Below are 23,846 nucleotides of genomic sequence, written 5' to 3' on the forward strand. Positions count from 1 at the left end.
TCTGTAAGAAGTGTTTTTGAAAGGTTTAACACTTGCTTATCCTAGATAAGCTATCCCTATATTCAAATACATTTGTAGCCACATTCATCCACACTCAAAATACATTAGTATGGGAAATATTGACCAAAACCCTGGTAGCTCCTCAGAAAGCTAAGGAAAAATTGAACGGATGATTATCATGTTCACTTCCATTCATCCATAGTGAAAAATGACATTGGCGGAGGCAAGTTGCCTGTCACATTTTTCTCTTAAAAATATAGTGTGTTTAATTGTTAGTTTATGAAAAATGATGAAACTGGTTGCTGGGTTGGACATATTTGTAAGTAAATTGAAACAATTATTCTGTAACACAAAAGAGGGAAAATGCAGTTTTCCTTGAGTGATTAATTTATAATTTTTAAAGATGTTATTGCTTTGTTCTGTTGATATTGACTACATCTGCATTGATTGCCTTCAGGGAGTTTCTCCGCCTTGGTAACCCATTGAATTGCGGGGCCTGGGATAAGAAGTTGATAAGTGTGTACAGGGTTCACAAACCAAGCTCTTTAAGTTGTGAATCCGATATGAGAGGTATGCTGTAAGATATAAATTGTATAATCTCTCCTTTGTGAAGTGTTTAAATGGAACTTGATAATTTTCAAATTTGTCTTGAATTGTATCTTAGTGTTCATTTTAAAAACAATCTTTTCTAATGTGGCTGACACAAGCAAGGCCATGTTTATTACCCATCTATAATTGTTCTGAGCCAATCATATCAGTGTGAGATTAAAATCACATGTAGGCCAGAGCAGGTTGGGGTGCCAGATTTCCTTCACTGTACATTTGTGAACTGGCTAAGTTTTTACAACAGCCTGGCAGCTCCTGTGGTTATTTTGCCAGAAGATTACCACCAGAATTGAATTCCCCAATTTGTAATAGCAAAATGTGAACTCAGGATTTCTGGTTTGATGGCTCACTTCCAGAATTTCTGGGCTAACAGCCCAATTAAATTGTGACTAAAGTTCTTGATAAAATTAAATTTTTAAAAAAATTTTTTTAATGCATTTGAAAGAAATGTTTTTTTCCTGGCTGAATTTGCCTTGCCACACTTCCAATGTTGTTTTTACTGAATAAGTTATCACGTTATTTCTATGTCAACAGAAATACGTTTAAAGAAACAGGAGAAACATAGTTCACTATGAATTATTGCACAAAAAAAGTGGACCAAATATTTGTGTACAGTTCTCCACACCTGATACCCTGTTACGTAGTTCCACCCAGCATAGCTCTGTGCTGAGTACATAATTATAATATTTGCCTCTACGTGAGTTGGACAGAATCATTTAATCTTGGAAGATGCAATGAGACGATTATCAGGCTGATTTTCCAAATGTAATACTTCTGGAGCAGAATGCCACCTGGCAGGAGTCTGCATTTTGAACTCTTGTGCTCCCAGTGTTTCTGTTGTGGGATAAATGCTATCTATCCCTGGGAATTTTTTAATGAACCAATTTAGCCTTTCTACAACTTTCATCTACTTTCTAAAAGTAATTGGTCTTACTAAGGATATCTTGATGGAGAGTTCAGTTAGTCCAATTCCCTTGTAAATATTGGGCAGAAGTATATTTACAAAATATTTGCTCTTTTTTGTTCTCATTCTAAGATTGAGCTTTTCTGCATCTTGCATATTTTTACCCCTTTTCTGACTGTCTTGTTGCTGCTGTGACATTATAAAATTTGTGCTTGGTCAGCTGCTGTTCTTTTTCCTGGATGTTTCTCACCTCTGATCATTCATTTCATTTTTCTGCATTTTCTTTCATTCCTCACAATAATTCCATTCTCTATATTCTCCTTTATAAGGGTCATACAGGTTTCTTTTTCTTCTATCTTGTAATTTATTTACAAAGAACAGTACAGCACAGGAAACAGGCCCCTCGGCCCTCCAAGCCTGTGCCGCGCGTTGGTCCAACTAGACCATTCGCTTGTATTCCTCCATTCCCAGGCTGCTCATGTGACTATCCAGATAATTCTTAAACGATGCCAGCATGTCTGCCTCCACCACCCTACTTGGCAGCACATTCCAGGCCCCCAGCACCCTCTGCGTAAAAAAAAAAAGAACTCCCTCTGAAACGAGTTATACCTCGCCCCTCTCACCTTGAGCCTGTGACCCCTCGTGATCGTCACCTCCGACCTGGGAAAAAGCTTCCCACTATTCACCCTATCTATCTGTACCCTTCATAATTTTGTACACATCTATTAGGTCTCCCCTCATTCTGTTTTTCCAGGGAGAACAACCCCAGTCTACCCAATCTCTCCTCATAGCTAAGACCCTCCATACCAGGCAACATCCTGGTAAACCTTCTCTGCACTCTCTCTAAAGCCTCCACATTCTTCTGGTAGTGCAGCGATCAGAATTGGACGCAGTACTCCAAATGTGGCCTAACCAGCGTTCTATACAGCTGCGACATCAGACTCCAGCTTTTGTACTCTATAAAGGCAAGCATGCCATATGTCTTCTTTACCACCATCACCTCCATCTGTGCTGCCAACTTCAGGGATTTGTGGACTTGCACACCTAGGACCCTCTGTGTTTCTATACTCTTGATGGCCCTGCCATTTATTGTATAGCTCCACCCTACATTAGTTCTTCCAAAATGCATCACCTTGCATTTATCTGGATTAAATTCCATCTGCCATTTCTCTGCCCAATTTTCCAACTATCTACTTCCTGTTGTATTGTCCAACAATGTTCATAGCTGTCCGCCATCTTCGTGTCATCAGCAAACTTGCTGATAACACCAGTTACACCTTCCAGACCATTTATATATTCCAGTACAGAGCCCTGCGGAACACCACTGGTCACAGACCTCCAGCCGGAAAAAGACCCTTCGCCTGCTATCCTCTGTTTCCTGTGGCCAAGCCAGTTCTCTACCCTTGTAGCCACCTCTCCTTGTATCCCATGAGCCTTAACCTTCTTAACCAACCTGCCATGAGGGACTTCGTCAAACACCTTACCGAAATTCATATAGGCAACATCCACGGCCCTTCCTTCGTCAACCATTTTTGTCATCTCCTCAAAAAACTCTACCAAATTTGTAAGGCACGACCTCCCTCTTACAAAGTCATGCTGTCTATCACTAATGAGATTGTTCCGTTCTAAATGCGCATACATCCTATCTCTGAGTCCTCTTCAACGATTTCCCTACCATGGACGTCAAGCTCACCAGCCTATAAATACCTATTATCCCTACTACCTTTCTTAAATAACGGTACCACATTTGCTATCCTCCAATCCTCAGGGATCTCATCCATTTTGGAGCACGTTTACTTAATCTGTGTTTATTGTTTTTGCAAATGTACTTTTCCTGCATCTTGGCATTATACGATGAAGATGTTCTATGTGTGCTCTCCTGAAGAGTTGTTGAACAATCTCTCCCATTCTTACTGTTCTTTGTTGAATTTAGTCTTATGAAAGTTACCAACCTGACTTCTGGTCTTGGGTATTTCTAACTCTCAAGTCATGTCTAAATTTTCTCATCTTGTGGTTGCTTTTCATTGAAACCATTGCTACCTTACAATGCAGGAGGAGGCCACTCAGCCCATCAAGTCTGCACTGGCCACAATCCCACCCAGGCCCTATCCTCATTATCCTTACATATTTTACCCACTAATCCCTCTAAACTACGCATCTCAAGACACTAAAGGGTAATTTTAGCATGACCAATCAGCCTAACCCGTATATCTTTGGACTGTGGGAGGAAACCAGAGCACCTGGAAGAAACCCATGCAAACACGAGAATGTGCAGACTCCACATAGACAGTGACCCGAGCCAGGAGTCGAACCCAGGTCTCTGGAGCTGTGAAGCAGCAGTGCTAACCACTGTGCTACCATGCTGCCCTTTTCTTCACTAATTCAAGAATTTTCGGGGTCTATAATTAATATTGAATCATGATGAGCAATGTCTTTTATGATGCACCATCTCTGATTCTAAATCACAATTTTTCCCAGTTTATACTAGATTGAAGTAATTTGCTGAAGTAACTTTTCAAGTATACTCTTCCTAATTCTTCAATGGGCAAATTAGCTGACCTGGGTTAGATTGGATTTTTTTTGCAATAGAGATTTCTTTGTGGAGTAATTCATTTTGAAGATTTCTGTCCACCACAGGACCAGCTACTACATTTTCTTTTGTTTTATCTACTCCATTTTTATGAGCACTTAAATCCTGAATGTTATGCTAATTCTTATCCCCGAGATTTCCCCATGCATTTTCTATTCCAGGATATTATAGCTCTCAACAGTCACATCAGTCTCCAGTATCAGTATTGTATTTCTAATGCTTATGTGCATACATCTTATTTTAGATTTATTTCCTCTCATCATCTCTTATTTGTTGCCTTCAGGGCATTTTCATTTTTATGTCCATACTTATTACCTGATGATCTGTATCATCTGGAATCCAGCTTACTCACTGCCTTTTCCATCTATCTATTTAAATTATTCTTTGTTGCAGCCTTAGTATTTCATACAGGTCTCTGTATCACCACTGGTTACGTTTAGACAGTCTCTTGTGTGTCATTTGTCAGGGTTAAGAATTTTGTAGTTATTTATGAAGAGACCATTGTTACGTAGAGGAAGACTTCTCAGCCTGTTCCACCATTTAGGTAGATCATTGCTGATCTTCTATTTTCCCGCAATATCCCCATACTCCTCAATGTCTTAATAGTCTTCTGGGGTAGAGAATTCCAAAGACTCACCAGCCCTGGAGTCATGGTGTTCCTCTGCATATCAGTCTTAAATGGCCAACGTCTTACTCTGAGACAGTCTCTCCTGATTCTAGCCTCAGCAGTCAGGGACAACATACTTCCTAGATTTACCCTGTCAAATTCTGTAAGAATATCGTAAGCTTCAATGAAATCACCTCTGACTCTTCTAAACTCTAGAGAACACCGGTTCAATCCCCTGCATCTCTCCTCATTGCACAGTTCTGCCATCCCAGGGATCAGTCTGATAAACCTTCGTTGCACAATGTCTATCACAGCGTATCCTTCCTTGGGTAAGGAAACCAAAACTACACACTATTTCAGGTGTACTCTCAAATGCTGCCAACTATTCATTTGGCTCCCCTGTTTTTGTTTTGAAGACTCCTCTTACAAAATGCTGGAAATATGAGGTCAGTGCTTTGCACCCTCTTTCTTTGAGTTTAAAGCCAGTCTTTATATATAAGAACATAAGAACATAAGAAATAGGAGCAGGAGTAGGCCATCTAGCCCTTCAAGCCTGCCCTGCCACTCAATAAGATCATGGCTGATCTGTCGTGGCTCAGTTCCACATTCCCGCCATCTCCCCATAACCCTTAATCCCCTCTCTTATCAAAAACCCATCAACCCGCGTCTTAAAAATATTTAGTGAGGTAGCCTCCACCATTTCAACGGGCAGAGAATTCCAGAGATTCACCACCCTTTGAGTGAAGAAATTCTTCCTCAACTCCATTCTAAACCACCCCCCCTTTATCTTGAGGCTGTGCCCCCTAGTCCTACTGTCCTTTCTGAGCGGGAAGAGTCTCTCCACCTCTATCCTATCCATCCCATTCATCATCATATACGTCTCAATGAGATCTCCCCTCATTCTTCTAAACTCTAACGAGTACAGGCCTGGTTTATTCAGCCTCTCCTCATAGCTCAAGCCCCTCAACTCCGGTATCAGCCTAGTAAACCTCCTCTGCACTCCCTCCAAGGCCAAAAGATCCTGTCCTTTTTTTATTTATACCCTACTTTTTTAGCCCGCCTGCAATTTTCAACTTTGCTATCCATGTGGTACCTTGGCAAAAGCAGATCACCCACCCATTTAAAGTACACCCAATTCTTATTCCGTTGGAATTAAGAGAACTAAAATCAGGCAGGTTCTACAATGGATACTTGATCTGTTATAGCAGGTTACAAGGTGGCTGTGTTGTGTGCGCGAGTGCGAGTGAATTGGCATCAAAGAAAAGTGCCTAGTTATATCCCCTATTATTTGAATGTCTTTAACTAGCCCCTGTGTTTTTTTTACATTGTAATGATGCACCTCAGGGAGTATGACCACGTCTCTGGATGGATTTGGTCCTGATATTGTATTCAGCTTGAATGAAGATAACTCTCACTACAGGATTAGCAAAAGCTTACTCAAAGGGGCAGAAGGAAGCACAGTACCTCTGACCAGGGTGAAGTGCTTGGTCTCCATGACAACGCCGCATGATATTAGGCTTCACGGTTCATCAGTCACCCCAGCATTTGTGGAGTTTGATACGGCTCTGGAAGGCTTTGGGTGAGTACTACAAGTTGCTTGGTAACCTTGACAAAAAAAATTAGACATTATTGCCATCTTCTAATATTGATTTTTGAATGTTTAGAATCCAGCAACAAAAGATTTCAGATTGTTAAATTATATCCGCACATTCAAATTTATGCATCTCAAATAAAAGCACTAATTTTTTAAGCATGGTCAATACTGTTAAGTATAAATATTTTCAATGTTATGTCCATGGGTACAGAATAAATTTTCTGTAACCACTGTCAATCTCCATATGTGAATTTGTACAAATTGTAAACAAATTTTAATGAAACAGTTGTTAAAAGTAGGCATTTGCACTGTGAATGCAGAATAGTGAAATCTTCTTATGTGTTTTATCTGCACTGTTATGCACAAAGTTTTGCGTGAGGAATTGATGCATTGCACCACCAATAATCATCTGTGGGACATGAATCAAGTTTATTATTTGTATTGTACCTACCTTCATTTCTGAGTCTGATGTATTACTGGACCAATACACGAGATCAAAATTTGAGGGTGCTTGATCATTTGACAAATTCCATTTATGCATTGGGAGAGTCTTTCCTTTTGACGCCCCTCCCCTCCCTCCGGCCAATTATAGCCACATCAGTCCCCTTTGACTCATCAGTGAAGAAATGGAAGATATTGTTGCCAGCGCCATCAAGTGACGTTTATTCAGCAACAGCTTGCTCAGTGGACCGCTCCATTCCTGCCCTTACTTGAAACATGGACAAAAGAACTTAATTCCTGAGATAGGTGAGAGTGTTTGCCCTTGAAACAAGACAGCATTGGACAGAGTGTGGCATCAAGGAACACAAAAAAAATTGAAGGCAGTGGGAATCAGCTAAAAAATGTGGTTGGAGTCATACCTAGCACAAAAGATGATGGTTGTGGTTGTTGGAGACCAATTAGCTCAGCCCCAAGACATTGCTACATGAGTTTGTCAGGGTCGCGGGCATTTTCAGCTGTTTTCATCAAATACTTCATCAATTACCTGCCCTCAAACATAGGTTAAAAGTCGGGATGTTAACTGATCGTTGCCATGTTCAGTGCCATTCACAACTCCTTAGATCTGAAAGAGATCTGACGTTTGTTCCACACAAATGACAGGCAATGGCCATCTCCAGCAAGAAACAATCTCTCCACGATGTTACCATCACTGAATCCCCAGCCTCAACATCTTGGGGATTACCATTGATCGCCAACTTTACTGAGCCAGCCAAACTGTGTCTGCTCAGTAGATTAAGTCAGAGGCTGGGAATTCTGTGGCATGTAATCTACTTCTTGACTCCCCAAAACTTGCCCATCATCAAAAAGCTACAAGTAAAATGTGAAGGAATATTCTCAACTTACCTGGATGTGTGCTGCTTTAATGACACAATGTTTGTGAGCTAGATGGATTTCTACAATAAGCTGTCATGATCAAAATTACTGGAACAAGCTTTTAATTCCAGATTTATTCATTGAATTTAAATTCCATCAGCTGCAGTGGTGGGATTTGAGCTCATGTCACCAGAGCATTAGTGCGGGTCTCTGGATCCGTAATTCAGTGGTATTACCACTATGTCACTATCTCACCACCACAGGATCAAGGAAATTAATGATGGGAAATAAATGCTGGCCTTGCTAACGATGTTCAGATCTCGAGAATGAATAAAAAAGAATCTCATAGCCATTGAATATTCCAGAGTATTTGCAGCCAATTGATTATCTTGAATTGTAATCACAGATGTTATTGATAATGGAAGTTGTCATTATCTTTACTTGCTGTGCATTCATAGGTGCACTGTTTTCCCCTCTTAGCTGCCTGTTCTTGCCTAGTTTGGCTCCACACAATGCACCCAACAACGCTGCTCCCACTGCAGGAGGTGTCAATGATGGAATTGTTACCAGTGGACTTGGTACAGGTAAAAAAAAGTTGTTTGGCATCAACAGTTATATTTTAATGGCCGAGGCGAAAGGATTAAGTGTGTGGCATAACTATTTGCATTTTTAAAAGCAAAACAGATACAAATGCACACAACCATCGTCAACAAATGACAGCGCCAACTTTTATCGAAATAGTGTTATTAACAAAATGAAACAGCCAAGGCACTTGGCAGAAGTGTTATAAAATGAAATAAGACACCTAGCCACATATGGAGAATTAGGAGAATGACCGAAGTCTAGGTCAAAGAGTTAGGTGTTAAGGAGTGCCCTAAAAGAAGAAATAGAGACGTAAGGAAGATATTCTAGAGCTCAAGGTCCAGGCAAATAAAGCCTCCAATCACCAAAGTGGAGCAACTAAAATCAGGGAAGAACAGACAACAAGACTTAGAGGGGTGCAGAAATCTCAGATGGTTGGAGAAGATTACAGAGATGTGGAGAGATGAGGCCATGGAGCGATTCAAAAACAAGATGAGAATTTTAAAATCAGGACTTTCCTTGATTGAGAACCAATGTGGATCAATAAGTGTGTGGGGAATGGGGAAACGGGTCATACAGTTAGTTATGGCATGGGCAGTTTTGGATGACTTCAAGTTTATAGTAAATGGGAAGTGGGAGACCAGCATGAAATGCATTTGAAGAGTTGAGCCTGGAGGTAAGCAACTGAGGGTTTCAGCAACAGATGAGCTGAGCTGGAGCAAAGTAAACTGGTGCTATAGAGGTGTAAATAGGTGATCTTAGTGATGGCATGAATATTTCACCTAGGCCAGAAGCTTATCTTGTGATCAAACATCATACCAAAGTTGTATACTGGTTTAATCTCAGAGTGTTGCCAAAGAGAGGGTGAAGTTTTGATTCAAGATCATAATCAATGGCTTCGGTCTTCACAGTATTTAATTAGAAGAAATATCTGCTCATCCCGTACTGAATATCGGCTCGGCAATCTGATTTAGAAATAGTGGAGGAGTCGAGAGGGGTGGTGATGCAGTAGAGCGGGGTGAAATTGTGAATCTGCATGTGAAAACTAATGCCGCCTTCGGATGTTGTCACCAAGGAGCAACAAGTAGATGAGAAATAAGAAGGGACCATGGATTGATTTTTGGGGAACACCAGAGCTAATTGTAAGGAAGCAGGAAGAGACCAATCCCACCAGGTTAGAAGACAGGGGAGAAGGGTGGTGTGGTCAACTGTATCTACAGCTGCAAACAAGCTGAGAAACGTGAAGAGGGAGAGTTAACCTTTGTCACATCATATAGGATGTCATTCTTACTTGGTTAAGAGCTTTTTCAGTGCTGTGGTAGGAATAGAAACCTGACTGGAGGGATTCAAACATGGAGATCTGGGAAAAATAGACATGGATATGAAAGCCAACAGTAAAGACTTTGGAAATGAAAGGGTGGTTAGAGATAGGATTGTAGTTGAAAGGATGTTGGGGTTGAGATTTGGTTTTTGATGAGGGGGTGATGATGGCAGATTTAAATAAGAGAGAGAGCCATTTACAAAATCAGCTAATATAGGGGCTGGGAAGAAAAGTTGGGTGATCAGCAGTTTAGGGGAAATTGGATCGATGGAGCAGGAGGTGGGTCTCATTGGCACGAGACCTCAGAGAAGGTATGAGGGAAGATAGGACAGAAACTGGAGAACTGCATAAGTCTGGGTTAGGACAGGGTAGAGCATTAAAGAAAGGAATGTAGGTGTGAAATTTGATGCAATGGTCCCTTGGAGAAATAGCCATCAGGATATTTTTCCTTGTATTTGCCCTTCCCCCTTGACAGGGCTGTATTTCGCAAGGTAGGGTGAGGAGGGGCATATTGTTTGTCACCCTACCTCATCCCTCCTCTCTCTCTCTCTCTCTTCCCCCCCCACCCCCCCAAGAGGAAAAATTGGTTTCATACAGACCGATTTTTAAACATGGCCGCCTCACAAAGATGCCGCATTCTGGGTGGCCTAAACTGAACCCAGGTAAGTCCCTGGCTCTTTGGACACAGGGGTATTGGGGTCCCCATGGAACAAACAAAAGCAATGGCATGGCAGGTTTTGAAGGGAGGTACAAAGTGGGGGTATCATCTAAAGGAGAAGGTGCACAGGACACCCCTTGAATGATGTACCCCTCTTCCTTTTCCACCCTCTCAGCAAATTTGTTAAGAGAAATCGACTTCTCACTTCTGCCTATCTAACATTGACCAGCGTACTATGGTAGTGAAGGTAGATTGAGGGCTTCAAAAAGGCAATAATTGACCATTTAAGGCCCTTAAAGCATAGGCATTTGGGCCACCTATTCCAGCCCCTCCTTCATATTATACAGATTGGATCGGGGTGGGCAGGAAGGCAGGGGGCTAGTCACCCAACGTATTTTGTGTCTCTCTCACTGAAAACATGCCTAGCAGGGAGTTGTAAAATCCAGCCCATGATTATCACTTCTAATTTCCTGCGCCAATTGTTGAGGCATGCAATCCACTGGTAGCATTGAAGGATGTGGAGATGCTGGCGTTGGACTGGGGTACACACAGTAAGAAGTCTGACAACACCATGTTTAAGTCCAACCAATTTATTTGATAGTAAACTCACAAGCTTTTGGGGTTTGCCCTTTGTCAGGTGAATGACCTGACAACGGTCACCTGACGAAGGGCAAACCCCAAAAGCTTGTGAGTTTACTATCAAATAAATTGGTTGGACTTAAACCTGGTGTTGTCAGAGTTCTTGCAGCATTGAAGGACTCATTAACAAGTTGCATTTTTAAGTAGTTCCTCATTTTTACGTTTAATATTGAGCGCACTGATCATAGCATGACCTATCCCATAATCTGAATGAGGTAGCTGTCTCAACATTTATGTAGTAGGTAGTACACTTTCCATAAACTGCAGACTAAAAGGTAACTGATTAGTATCCATTGTTTCCTGCAGACTCATAATATTTTGTGGCAGTTGGAATTATGGAAGAGTTGTGGCAGGGGTTGCAATTTGGCACAGAACATGGATCCACCCAGTTTCTACCTGTTCAGAAAGAAACCCTCAGGAAATTCAAAACTTGCAGAGTTAGGTACCTTTTCTGCCCACACTTGCTTATCCTTCCACACAAAGTCAGAACCCTGGAAGTATTCCTTCAAAATTCCAACAGATGCACCCCATGATTACTTGGGCAAGACCTGTACCTACTGAGTGCAGGTATCAAGCCCCAATTTATTTATCAAGGGCCATACCCTCTGGAAAATTGAGAATTTTGTTTCTAAACCTATTTTCAACCTACTCTTGGCACTAGCTCTTCCCTTCTTAGCAGTAGGATCCTGCTCTTAAGTTTCCAAATGCGTCTTTGGGTTGGTGTGGATGCACACATCTACCCTATTATCTAAATGACCCTGACCCCAGGATTTGGAGTGTAATTTCCATTGGGTTAAACTGGCAGATTCTGCTTTGCTTTACTTCAGTGGGGCATCACTGAAATAGGATTATTAAGCTATTGCTTTTGCAACTTACTTCAATATTTTAGCACTGCCTGTGTGTCATTAAAATAGGTGCATTTAATGTGCAAGGCTTGAAAGTCTAAGTATTATTATAGCTCACAATATTAATATACATTGTGTTTCACTGTGCATGGGAACAGTAAATCAGATTTTTTTATTTGCATTTATGGTGCTAATATGGCAGAGAATGTCTACATGTATCCTTTGAAATTTTTTTTTTCCAGGTGAACGGTTCTTTCCACCACCATCTGGGCTTACTTACTCAACTTGGTTTTGTATTGAGAGGCTCAGCATTCCTCTGAACAATCATCCAGTTAAGCTCCTTACCCTTGTGCGGAAATCAAACTCATCTGACCAGCATTTCATTTGCCTTGTCATCGTGTTTTCTGGGAAAGACAAGTCCTTGCTAGTTTCAACCAAGGAAGAATTGCTGCAAAACTATGGTGAGTAATGGCACAAAAGTACTGTTGAACATGTTTGGTGTTATGAAGTGTAGGAGGAAATAAATGACATAACACTCCAGTATAACTGTAGAGATACGTTTATCTTTCTGACATTGAAGTTAACACAGGAAAACACACATTTTCATACTGAGTAATGTTTTACTGGAAAATGGCAGTCTAACATCAGTTGTTGAAACTGCCTGATTTGCTAAATATCTGTCAATTTGGTAACTTCTGCAGTAAAATTATATATGATGAAAGATTTTGATAACTCTTCGATTGCAACACTCATTGAAAGTTCATCTATTTATTTTAAATGTGGCCCACAAATATTTGAACAATGGTTGTGAAATGTCAAAGGAGAATGGCTTGAGAAAAAATTATGAAATTTGAATGAGAAAGGAAATATTTATTACATAGTCAATTTTTAATTTTTTGATGTATACATGATCTAGATACAGGTATATAGAGCATAAGTTCAAAGTTGTAGATGACAAAGTTTGGCAATGTGGCAAACAGACTTCAGAAGAACAAAAACAGTTTGGTAAAATGGGCAGATGCAATTTCACAGAGAAGCATAATGTGATGCAGTTGGAAGCAGCTGGGATTTCACCAGTGAGTTGCAAAGATTCAGCATAATTTATTATTGCTTGTACTCTATGCCTCTGTTTATAAAGCCCAGACTCATGGGGGGGATAAAACAAAACAATATAATTTTACAGGGTACAGGAACATGGAAACCTGGGGGTGTATGTACACTACTCTTTGAAGGTGGCAGGACAAGTTGTGAATGCTGTTTTAAAAATTCTTTTTTCCAAAATGCATAACTTATTTTCCTGTGTTAAATTGTGTCTGCCATGTGTCTGTCTTTATTCTCCAGGCATCTATTACTATCCCCCTTAATGTTTACAACATTTCCACATTTTTATTACTTGCAAACTTTGAATTTTGCAACAAAATCATGGTCATTGTATACAATTCTTGACAGCATAGTTTAAGAAGGATAATAAGGATTTAGAAAGGGAGTAGAGGAGACTCACTAGAATGGTATCAAGGATATGGAGCTTCATTATGTGGAGGAACTAGAAGATGTGTTCAAAATCTTGAAGGATTTTCATGAAGTGAGGTATAATTGTTTCCACTGGCAGAAAGGTCAGTAACTAAAGGACCTAGACACACAAGCTAACTGGCATAAGAACAATAAAGGAAGATTAGTTTTCTACATGCTGTTATGATCTGGAATGTGTCTTGAAGGATGGTGGTATCGTGTTCAGTAATAACTTTCAAAAGAGAATTGGATAAATACTTGAAAAATAAGAAAATTGCTGGACTATGAGGAAAAGGACAGAAGAATAGGACTAACTGGATAACCTTATAAAGAGCTAGCACAGGCTTGATGGGCTAATTAGCCTCCTTCAGTATTGCATCAAATTATTTATTATTGAGTTATTTTTCAATAAATGTATAGCATTGAGTTAGGTATTGTTCTTCTATCTGTTGGACCACTGTTGAAATACAGCTGAGTTCATTATTAGGGTGTGAACTTCCCTCTTTGTTCCAGTATCTACTTATCTCAAATTTCTTCCAGCCCTGTAATCCTCAGATACTTGTGGCCCTCTACTTTTGGTTTTTTGAGGATTCCCGATTTTAATCACACCAGTATTGGAGCTCAGGCCTTCTGCACAGGCCCTGAGCTCTGGAATTCCCTTTCTCTGACTCTTCATCTCTCTATCTCTCTTGCATCCTTTAAGACATTCCTTAAAACCTATTTCTGACTAAACTTTGTTCAGCTGCCTGAATATTTCTTTGTGACTCGGTTTTATATTTTGTTTCATAATGTCTCTTTGAAATGCCTTAGGATGTTTTGTTGCATTAAAGGCACAACATAAAAATACTTTGTGGTATGTGGAGTGCTGCTGCTGAGAAATGTAGTACTGCTATGAGGTGCAGCAGTGCAGAGCAATGTCAATAGTGAAACTAGGGCTGAATTGTTTTTCCTTTTTTTTAGTTGATGACTTCAATGAGGAGTCGTCTTTTTATGAAATTCTTCCTTGCTGTGCACGGTTTCGCTGCAATGACCTGATCAACGAGGGACAGTGGCATCACCTGGTGCTTGTGATGAGTAAAGGCATGTTAAAGAACAGCACGGCTACATTATATGTGGATGGTCAGCACGTTAACACAGTAAAGGTATGGTGTCCTGTGGCTAAAGTTGCAACAACAAAACCAATTTAAGAGCCATTTTTAACAAATGATTTTTTTGGTTCATATTATCTCCTACTGCTGCAGGTTGATCTGTGTTCCCTTTAAAATGGCATCACAGATTCACTGTACCCAGGATAATTAAGTTGATGCATCACCATAGCATCAGTTAGGCCTTTGTATTGTTCAAGGAATGCAATTTGAAGTCTCAGTCAACAAGATTGTTTTGTGTCATGGTTATTTCTGCTTTTTGTCTTCACATTTCATCCTTTGGGAGATCTTTTGTTCCTGGGCAGATATAACTTCTGTTAGCTAATAAAAACCAAGAAAACAGATTGGTTGGCCAATGGATACCAATCCCCAGAAGAGTTTTTGCTGTTAGTAGCTAATTTAAATGTTACGTCCCAAATGATTATCTAATGACCAGGTAGTATGAATGCACAGGTTCAGCTGTGACCCCTTAACTTGTGATTGTAATGTAGACTAGAAAGGTTGAAGTAATCAAATTACAATTACTTAGTATTATTAAAATTGCCAATTTATTTTATTAAGAGTAGAAGCATCAAGATCAAAGACTTTGAGAGGATGAATTTCTGTTTATCTGTTGAGCTTGCTTTTGCTGCTGCTTTATTTATTTTAAAATTAAATTTTTACTTCAGATAATCATGCTTATAAATTCTTTGCAATTTGTTAATGACAAATTGCCACCTTGTTGAAAAAATATTTTTCCAGGCTTTGATTATTCAGTAAATTATTTGAATCAGTGAAAAGATAGTATTTTAAATATATGTATATATAATGCATTCACTTCGAGGCTTAATTTGCCTGCCAAAATTAAACTCTCCAAACTACATTCCCCTATAATTTTTCAATTAAATCAACAATGCTCATTAAAATAACGATAGAAATACGAATTAAATACCATATTGCTGCAGTGATCTTTAGAATTTATATTTTCTATATCATATAAAACGCAAGATTATATTTTATTCTCAGTTACTTAATTCACTGCACAGAGTGATGAAATCATCTTGCCACACAATATGGAGATGTAAGCTTATGGCACAGGCTTTAAAAAAATGGGGAACAAAAATTCAATTCAGAATTGTTCAGACTTCCATGTTTCCCAGAGCAAGTACTTTGACTTACTAAATTAAATGAAAAGACTTTTGGACAATCTCTTTTGTTTGTTTTTGCAGTTGATAGAACTTATTCAAATCATGCTTACTGGATTCTCCAGGAAAGATTAATTCACTACTGATGAAACATTCATTGGAACTAAAACGTCTTCTGTGATGTTGCCTTTTAATCTAGAAATCGATGACAGCAGTGTGAAACCTCCATGTAATAGCCAAAACTCAGTTAATATTATCATATTTATTCTATATAAATTCAATTCCCAATTATTTTAGTTTGTATAAAGACTAGTGAGTATCAAGTACATCACTAAATTTATTATAACTTCTGAATTTCATTTCATTTTGGTTTCTTAGTGCTAAGATTTCCTTCACATAAACTTCAATTGATCAGTATTCTCCTGACTTTAAGGCTTTTTCAGATGTAAACTTTGTGTTGTTTTCAAACAATGACAACCTTCATACACTGCTGCTCCAGCTGGCCAAAGAAACTACAAGGGAGCACAGTACCCATTACTGATGTCAACATGTTTGGACCAAACTCTGATGATGTAAATAAGATTGATTAATTGAACCTAGTGTCAACTTCCATAATGGAAATGATGCAAATTGCCCTTTCAAAATGTTGTCAAGCTGTTTTCTTATTTCAAAAATTTTCAGAAGAGTTTTTGTAGAGTACAACATTAATGGATTAATCCTGGATACCTTATTATAAAGAATATGCAATAACTGAACGACTTTACAAATGCCACCATTGAGACTTTTTTGTTGAAGAAATGTAACTGAAGAATCTATTTGCATACTTTAGTCCCAGGCTTCTGACAATATCCATGTTTCATGTAGTGAATGTTTTAAGCTAAACCGAGTTCAGTGGGTGATAGCATTTTAATAAATGTGTTCCAGAGTTCTATTAATGGGACAAAGTAGTGTTATAAAGATCGCCTTCACTAAAGCAATTGCAGTTGTTAAAAATATGTGCATTGAATGCACACAATCCTTGATTTGTAATCCTGCCTTTAGGTTGCACTAGCAACCTTTGTTGAGACAGCGGGAAAATGGAAGTATTAATTTGCTTTATGATTAGCTGTATTTCTTGTAGAGCAGGCACTGTCAATGATCAGTATTCTTTTGCTTTGTCTGTCTTTGTAGCTTCACTATATCCACAGTTCTCCTGGTGGATCAGGATCAACAAATCTGCCAGTTGTTAGCGCAGTGTACGGCTTCATTGGAACACCTCCAGCTCAGCGCCAGATTTCATCGTTAGTATGGCGTCTAGGACCTACTCATTTTTTGGAGGAAGTTTTACCTGCTTCAAGTATCAGTGTCATCTATGATTTAGGACCAAACTATGTTGGTAGCTTCCAAGCTGTGTGTGTTCCATGTAAGTTATATTTTTGATGTCAAATTGTAAAGTTCAAAATTAAGCTTAATAGGACTTCTGGCAAGTAAGAAAGAGCTTGTTAAATAGAGATAAAATACACATGTCAGTGTTATTACACATAATAGATTTACCCTAGCTTTTTGTGTATCTGTTGAAAAACACTTGGCACTTTATTTTCTTGTTTTTGTCACATTGATTTAAACACGATGTTCCAGCACCAGTCTTTGGCGTTACGTTCTCAGTTATGGATTGTTTAAAAAATGGTGGAAGTTCAACTTCCTGTGGTTTGACAGCTGAAGTCAGCAGCTGAAGTATTCAAAATAGGAAGGTCCAAGGTTCAGTGAATGGCCTTAGCACCTCTAGGTTAGGCAACAATGACAAGATCAGCAGTACGACAACATGAATCATCCATTTGTCTGTTAAAATTGCTCTATCAGCTTTATCTTTCCAATTCCAGGTCCCTGCATTTTTCCTATCTCCCTTTAAAGGCAAAGCAAAGGTTCCCATTAAATGTTAAATAGTGTTTTTTTTTTGCTAGATACCAAATGTAGTTAGGAACAAATGCAGCTGTGTGGAAATTAATTTGCTGACTCTGTCAAGACTGACATGTAAAATAGCTACTTGGGTGGAATAACAGGACATTTGGTGCCTGTGAAATTATGCACAAGCAAAGGGAGTCTATAAAGTGCAATTTTCTTATTATAGATATTGGGCAACTCCATCGCACGATCAAAGCTAAAATGCCCTGTTCCCTTGTTGACTCCACAATGTGCTGTTCTAAGAAACTGCCTCAAGTACAATCTGTAAACTTGTTCCCAAGGCTATCTTAAGAATTTATATTCTTACATTAAAAATAATTTGTTCTATTCCATTGCTAACCGTAGATAGCATATTAGCTCTCTTTGGCACTAATTTTTTCTCTAATGAGCTTAAATATAAGCCTTTGCTACCTTTTTCCCTAAAATATGCAAAAAGCAACCAATTTAAGATTGTCATTCAGGCTCGCATGTGGTGCACTTGCATGCATTGGAAGCTACATTTATTAAGGTGCAGGGTCCTGTTCCTTACAGACTGAAATAACATATACATTGCACTGGTTCAGTTAAACAAGATAAATTATATCTATTCACTAGTTCATTCCAAAGAGCTATGCTGTGACCAGAGTTAAGCTGGTTTAAATTTCAAACAATTATTGGCAGTTAACTGTCAATCATCATCAACTGATTCATTTTCTGTGACAATGCCTCCACCAAACAGAGTTCATTTACAAGCCCGCTGACCGGCTGGTCAAAATCGTGGGATTCTCCCTAATGGCATTGTGTGTCAACCCGCGAACTGCAGCGATTCAAGAAGGGAGCTCACCACCACCTTCTCAAGAGCAACTAGGGATGGGCAATAAATGCTGGCTCATCAGTGACGCCAATGTCCTAGAAATGATTTTTTTTAAAAATCAGTGCCTTTTTCTCATACAGCATAAAATTGTTGTTTCTCCTGACATTGGCATTCTTCTCCTGATGAGCGTGAGATGAAAAACTTCAACAAAGTGTCTTTTTTCAGCAATACATAATACAAATTATATGAATGTTGTAATTGGCCCATTTTGATGCCAGAATATTGATTGGGACATTTATAGGAATAATCCATTACTTCCATTAAAATTAACATTTTGAAACTTATGAAAATTAGAAAATATATTTACTACACTTGAAATAACTTGCAACAATAAGTAGCACACAGAACAGGATAAATGTGAGATGCACTGGGATCACACTTAGCAATGACTCAGTAAATGCAGGGTATGTAAATTTCACCCTTAATTCAGAACGATTCTATTTTAATTCCTGCCCCTTCCTGAATTAATTATGTCAGCCAAGATGGTGGCTTTAAAGATGGCATTAGCACCCCTAAGTTGGAGAATATTAGATAACATCAACTTTGGATAAATGACAAATGAGCATTTGGAAAAGTTGTTAGTGCCTGTTGAACATAATGAGTCAGATTCAAAGTGAAGAGGATTAAGAAGAAAACGATTTCAAAATTGGTACAGCACAAAAGGAGGCCATTTGGTCCATTGTGTTTACCCCCTCTTCAAATGAGCATCATGACTTAGTACCTTTCCCTGCACGTTGTTTCTGTTCAAATAATCATCTGATAACCACCTGAATGCTTGATTTGAGCCTGCCGGCACCACACTTACAGACAGAGCATTCCAGACCTAAACATTCATGGTGTGAAAAAAAACTCATCACATTTGCTTCTTTTGCTAATCACTTTATATCTGTGGCCTCTTGCTCTTCTTCCTTTTATGAGCAAGAACAATTTCTCCCAATCTACTTTGTCCAGCCTCCTCATGATTTTGAGCATCTTTATCAAATTTCCTCTTGGCCTTCTTCTCAGCAAGAAGAAGAGGCGTAACCTCTCCAATTTGTCCTCATAACTGAAGCTTCCCATCCCTAGAACCAATCTTGTAAACCTCTTCTGCAGTATCTAGTGCGTTCACATCATCTTATAGTGTGGCACCCAGAACTGTATACAATATTCCAGTTGTGGTCTAATTAGTGCCTTGTTTAAGTTCAGCATCACTTCCTTGCTCTTGTATTCTATGCTCCTATTAATAAAGCCCAGAATACTATATGCTTTATTAATTGCTCTCGCTACCTGTCCTACCATCTTAAATGATCTATGCACATTTACACATGGATCCCACTGCTCCTGCACCCCTTTAAGAATTTTATATTGTCTTTTCAGGTTCTTCCCACCAAAATGATTTACTTCTCACTTCTCCCCATTAAAATTCTTCTGCCTTTTTCTGCCCCCTCCACCAACTGGTCCATGACCTTGAGCTTCTATACTGTCCTCTTAAAAGTTTACAATACTTCCAAGTTTTGTGGTAATTTTTCTCTCAATCCTATTGCATGGCACCGTACTGAAGGCCTTCTGAAAATCCATATACACCACATCGACAGCATTACCCTCATTGACCCTCCCTGTTATCTCCTCAAAAAAATCCAAGTTAGTTAAACACTGTTACCCCATTAGAAATTCATGCTAGCTCTTCCTAATTGAATGTCATTTTTCCATCTAACTATGAATTCTATTCAAATAATTGTTTGTAGAAGCTTGTCCAGCACTGATATTAAACTGACTGGTCTGTAATTGCTAGAACTATATTGACAATCTTTTTTGAACAAGAGCATAACATTTGCAATTTACCAGTCCTCTGGCATTTCTCGAGAGAGGGTTGAAAGATAATGGCCAGCGCCGCTGCAATTTTCATGCTCACTTCCTTCAATATCCATGGATGCATCGCATCTGGTGCTGGTGCCTTATTATCTTTCAGGATCAGAATCTATTAACCTCATCAATTTTGCACCCTTTTAGGGGCAGAGTTTTTTTGTCTATTACAATGTCCTACCTCCTTGGGAAAGACATGCAAAGTATTCATTTAATACCTCAGCCATGCCTCAACCTACATGTGTAAATACTCTTTTCAATCCCTAATCGACCCTATTCCTCCTTGTACTAGCATTTCATTATTTATATACCTTTTGAAGATTTTGGGATTTCCCCTTAATTTTGACTGCCAGTATTTTCTATAATCCTACTTCGCTTCTCCAGCTTGCTTTTTCACTTCCCCTCTGAACCTTTTGTACTACTTTTGATTCTCAACTGTATTTTCTACCTAACGCCCTTCATAAGTGCATTTTTTTCATCGGGGAGCTCTAAATTCGTTTGTCATACCTTTCCCTTTTCGGGACACATGCCTTGACTGTGTCCGGACCATTTTTCTTTTGAAGGTAGCATGCTGTTCAGATGCAGTTTTTCCTACCAACCTTTCATTCCAGTCTCACCGGCTGAGCTCCATTTTTGCCCCTTTGAATTATTTTTGCTCTGTATTGTCTAGTTCCTTTTCTGTCATTGTATTTTAAGTTTATGATCATGATCACTGTCTCATAAATGTTCCACCAATTACACTTGAATTACTTGGCCCACTCCATTTCAATAAAACAGGTCCGAAATGGCATCCTTTCTTGTTAGACTGGACACACACCGTTCTCAACAAAAATTATTTAACGCAATTTAGATACCTTTGCCCTTTCTCCTGCCTTTACGCTACCACTGTCCCAATCTGCATTTGGGTAATTAAAGTTCTTCATTTAACTACTTCACAATGCTTATGTGTCTCTGTAATTTCCCTGCAAATTTATTCTTTTATATCCTCCTCACTAGTTGGCAGTCTGTAGACTACACCAAGCAGTGTAATTGCACCCTTTTTGTTCTTTAGCTGTCGCCAAATTGATTCTATCCTTGAACTCTCTGGGACATTCTCTTCCTCCAGCACTGTGATGCACTCCCTAATCAATACTGCCAGACCTCCCCCTTCATTTCTTATATTTTCTGAACATTTTGCCAGGAATACTTGACACCCAGTCTTTCCCTTCCTTGACCCAGGTCTTTGTTATCGTCACTACATCATATTTCTGCCTTGCAAACTGCACCTGTAACTTCCCAATCTTATTTACTAGGTACGTTTACATACCTGCAGAGTAACTCTGATTTAGATGTCATTAATTTCTCCCTTACTCTGACTCTGATATCACTTATTAACTGACTATTCTCTATAGTAGTGCCTTCTGTCTCTCCCAGTATTTTATACATCCTGATTTTCCACTGTAATAATTTCTCTTGGTTCCCACACCCTTACCGAGTTAGTTTTAAACCCTCCCAGCAGCACTTGCAAAATGCTCCGCAAGGGACTCAGTCTCAGCTCTGTTCAGGTGCAACCTGTCTGGCTTCTACAGATGCCATGCCATGCCATCCCCCCCCCCCACCCCTGGAATTTAAAGCACTTCCTTCTGCGCCATCTTTCCAACCAGGCGTTCATCTGCTTTTTCCTCCTATTTCTGTACTCACTCTCATGTGGCACAGGGAGGAATCCCAAGATTTGAGGTTCTGCTTGCTAATTTTCTGTCTAGCTCCCTAGATCCTGACTGTAGGACTCCATCACCCTTCCTATCTAAGACATTGATACCAACGTGGACCACAATTTCTGGCTGTTTACCCTACTTCAGAAGAATATCCTATAGCAGCTCTGTGACATCTGGCAACATACAATCCTGAAATGATGGCTCTGTTCCCCTAAATAATAAATCCCTTATCACTATTATTCTTCCCTCCTCCTTCCTCTCATATAAGCCAAGCCACTTGTGGTGTCACAAACCTGGCTCTGACGACTGTTCTCTGAGGAACCAGCGCCCCCACCAGCTTCTAAATAGAAAGCCAATTTGTGAGCAGATCTCCCAAGGGATTCCTGCACTATCTACCTAGTTCTCTTGGACTGCCTGGTGGTCACCCATTCCACCTCTGCCTCCAGGCCTAAACTGTAGCGTGACCACCTCTTTGTGTGGGCTTTCCATATAGTTCTCAGCCTCACGGCTACGCCACAGTGACTCACTCAATCATCCATGCTCGGAAACCTGGACCTCAAGTTTCTGCAGCTGGCAGCACTTCCTGCACATATGATCATCTAAAATATCAGGACACTAATACCATCCATGACTTTGCACGTATTACAGGACAGCATTCCATTTAGATCAGATGTGGAAAGTATATGCCCTTGTTAGCATTTACATCAATTTTTAATTTCTACTAAATGTTTACATAAAAATAAATGCCAACTTGGGTAGAATTTTGAAGCTAGTAATCATATTTGTATGAATGATACAGAGCAGACATATCAAGTGATCTTTGGCATGGTCATATTTTATTATTAAAAGTTGTGCCTGTGTATGAACTTGGCATTGATCAGGATTCCCTTCCTTTTTTTTCAAATTCATACATTGCTAACCTGTTTTCTTCCTTTTATAAAGATTCAAAAGATTCAAAATCTGAAATGGTCATTCCATCTCCCATCAGCCTGATTCCTGAGGAGAAAGTTTCTTTTGGGTTGTATGCACAGTCAGTCTCTTCACTTACAGTGGCCAGAATTAGGAAGAATTACAACAAAGTGGACAGTAAAACCATAGCCAAACAGGTGAGCAGTTAATGCAAAATATACATTTAAACAAAATGTTAAAATTAAATATGATTTGATCTGATGTGCAATTCATTTATGTGTTTTATTTGCTAAAAATATGTTAAGTACATTTTGAGTTCTGGTTGTAATCCTGAAGATCGGAAGTTATGTCACCTTACATGGTTATAGTTTCCAGCAAAATGTGTATTGTTAACAAACTGTACAACTGTGATGCTAAATTGCACAAATGCAGCTACTGCTTAGCTAATGTAAGAAAAATGATTAAAAAAAGAAATTATAGAAGGAAAAAAGGAAGTTACAGACCAGTTAGCATATCACCTTTCTGCAGTTGAGGACCAGAATGATTGGGCACTTCAAGAAATTTGAGCTGATTGGGGTGAGCCAATGTAGATTTGTATAAGGTGTACAAAAGTAAAATGCTGGAAGTCTGTTATGAAAACAAAGTGTTGAAAATATTCAATGGATCTGGCAGCATCTGTATAGAGGTACAGATTTAGTTCTTCAGACTTAGCACATTGTATCAGAACTGTCAGTTGTGGTCCAATTGGTTGCACTCTTGCCTCCGAGTCAGAAGTTTCAGGGTTCAAATCCTACTCTAGCGCTTGAGAGTAAAACTCTAGGCTGACACTCCAGTGCAGTGCTGAGGGAATGATGCAGTATCAGAGGTGCCATTTTTTGGATGAGATGTTAACACAAAATCACATCTGCTTTCTTGGGTTGAGCTAAAAGATGCCATGACACTATTTGGAAGAAGAGAAATGGGGTTCTCACCAGTGTCCTGGCTAATGTTTATCTTTCAATCAGCATCACAAAAAAAAAAGATTTTTGTTAATGTGTGCAAATTGGCTGCCACATTTCCTGGATTACAACAGTGGCTGTACTTTAACAGTAAAATGCCTCTAGATGTCTGAGAGTTGCAAAAACTGCCTTATTAACACATGTCTGTCTTTGCAGGGATGCTGCCAGATT

General features: G+C 39.2%; 1 protein-coding gene across 1 annotated transcript in view; it reads left to right on the forward strand.

The window, feature by feature from the left end:
- The window catches only part of wdfy3 (WD repeat and FYVE domain containing 3), a 346,946-nt gene that overhangs the window by 169,861 nt on the left and 153,239 nt on the right, over nucleotides 1-23,846 (forward strand). Inside the window, exons 16-22 of the mRNA XM_080191135.1 lie at nucleotides 458-570; nucleotides 6,052-6,286; nucleotides 8,096-8,199; nucleotides 11,903-12,121; nucleotides 14,130-14,311; nucleotides 16,609-16,840; nucleotides 22,711-22,874. Of these exons, the coding sequence (XP_080047261.1) occupies nucleotides 458-570; nucleotides 6,052-6,286; nucleotides 8,096-8,199; nucleotides 11,903-12,121; nucleotides 14,130-14,311; nucleotides 16,609-16,840; nucleotides 22,711-22,874 (1,249 nt within the window). The remainder of the gene's footprint in view (nucleotides 1-457; nucleotides 571-6,051; nucleotides 6,287-8,095; nucleotides 8,200-11,902; nucleotides 12,122-14,129; nucleotides 14,312-16,608; nucleotides 16,841-22,710; nucleotides 22,875-23,846) is intronic.

The sequence above is a fragment of the Carcharhinus amblyrhynchos genome, chromosome 1, assembly GCF_965287045.1.
Source record: "Carcharhinus amblyrhynchos chromosome 1, sCarAmb.v2.hapA, whole genome shotgun sequence".
Taxonomy (NCBI): domain Eukaryota; kingdom Metazoa; phylum Chordata; class Chondrichthyes; order Carcharhiniformes; family Carcharhinidae; genus Carcharhinus; species Carcharhinus amblyrhynchos.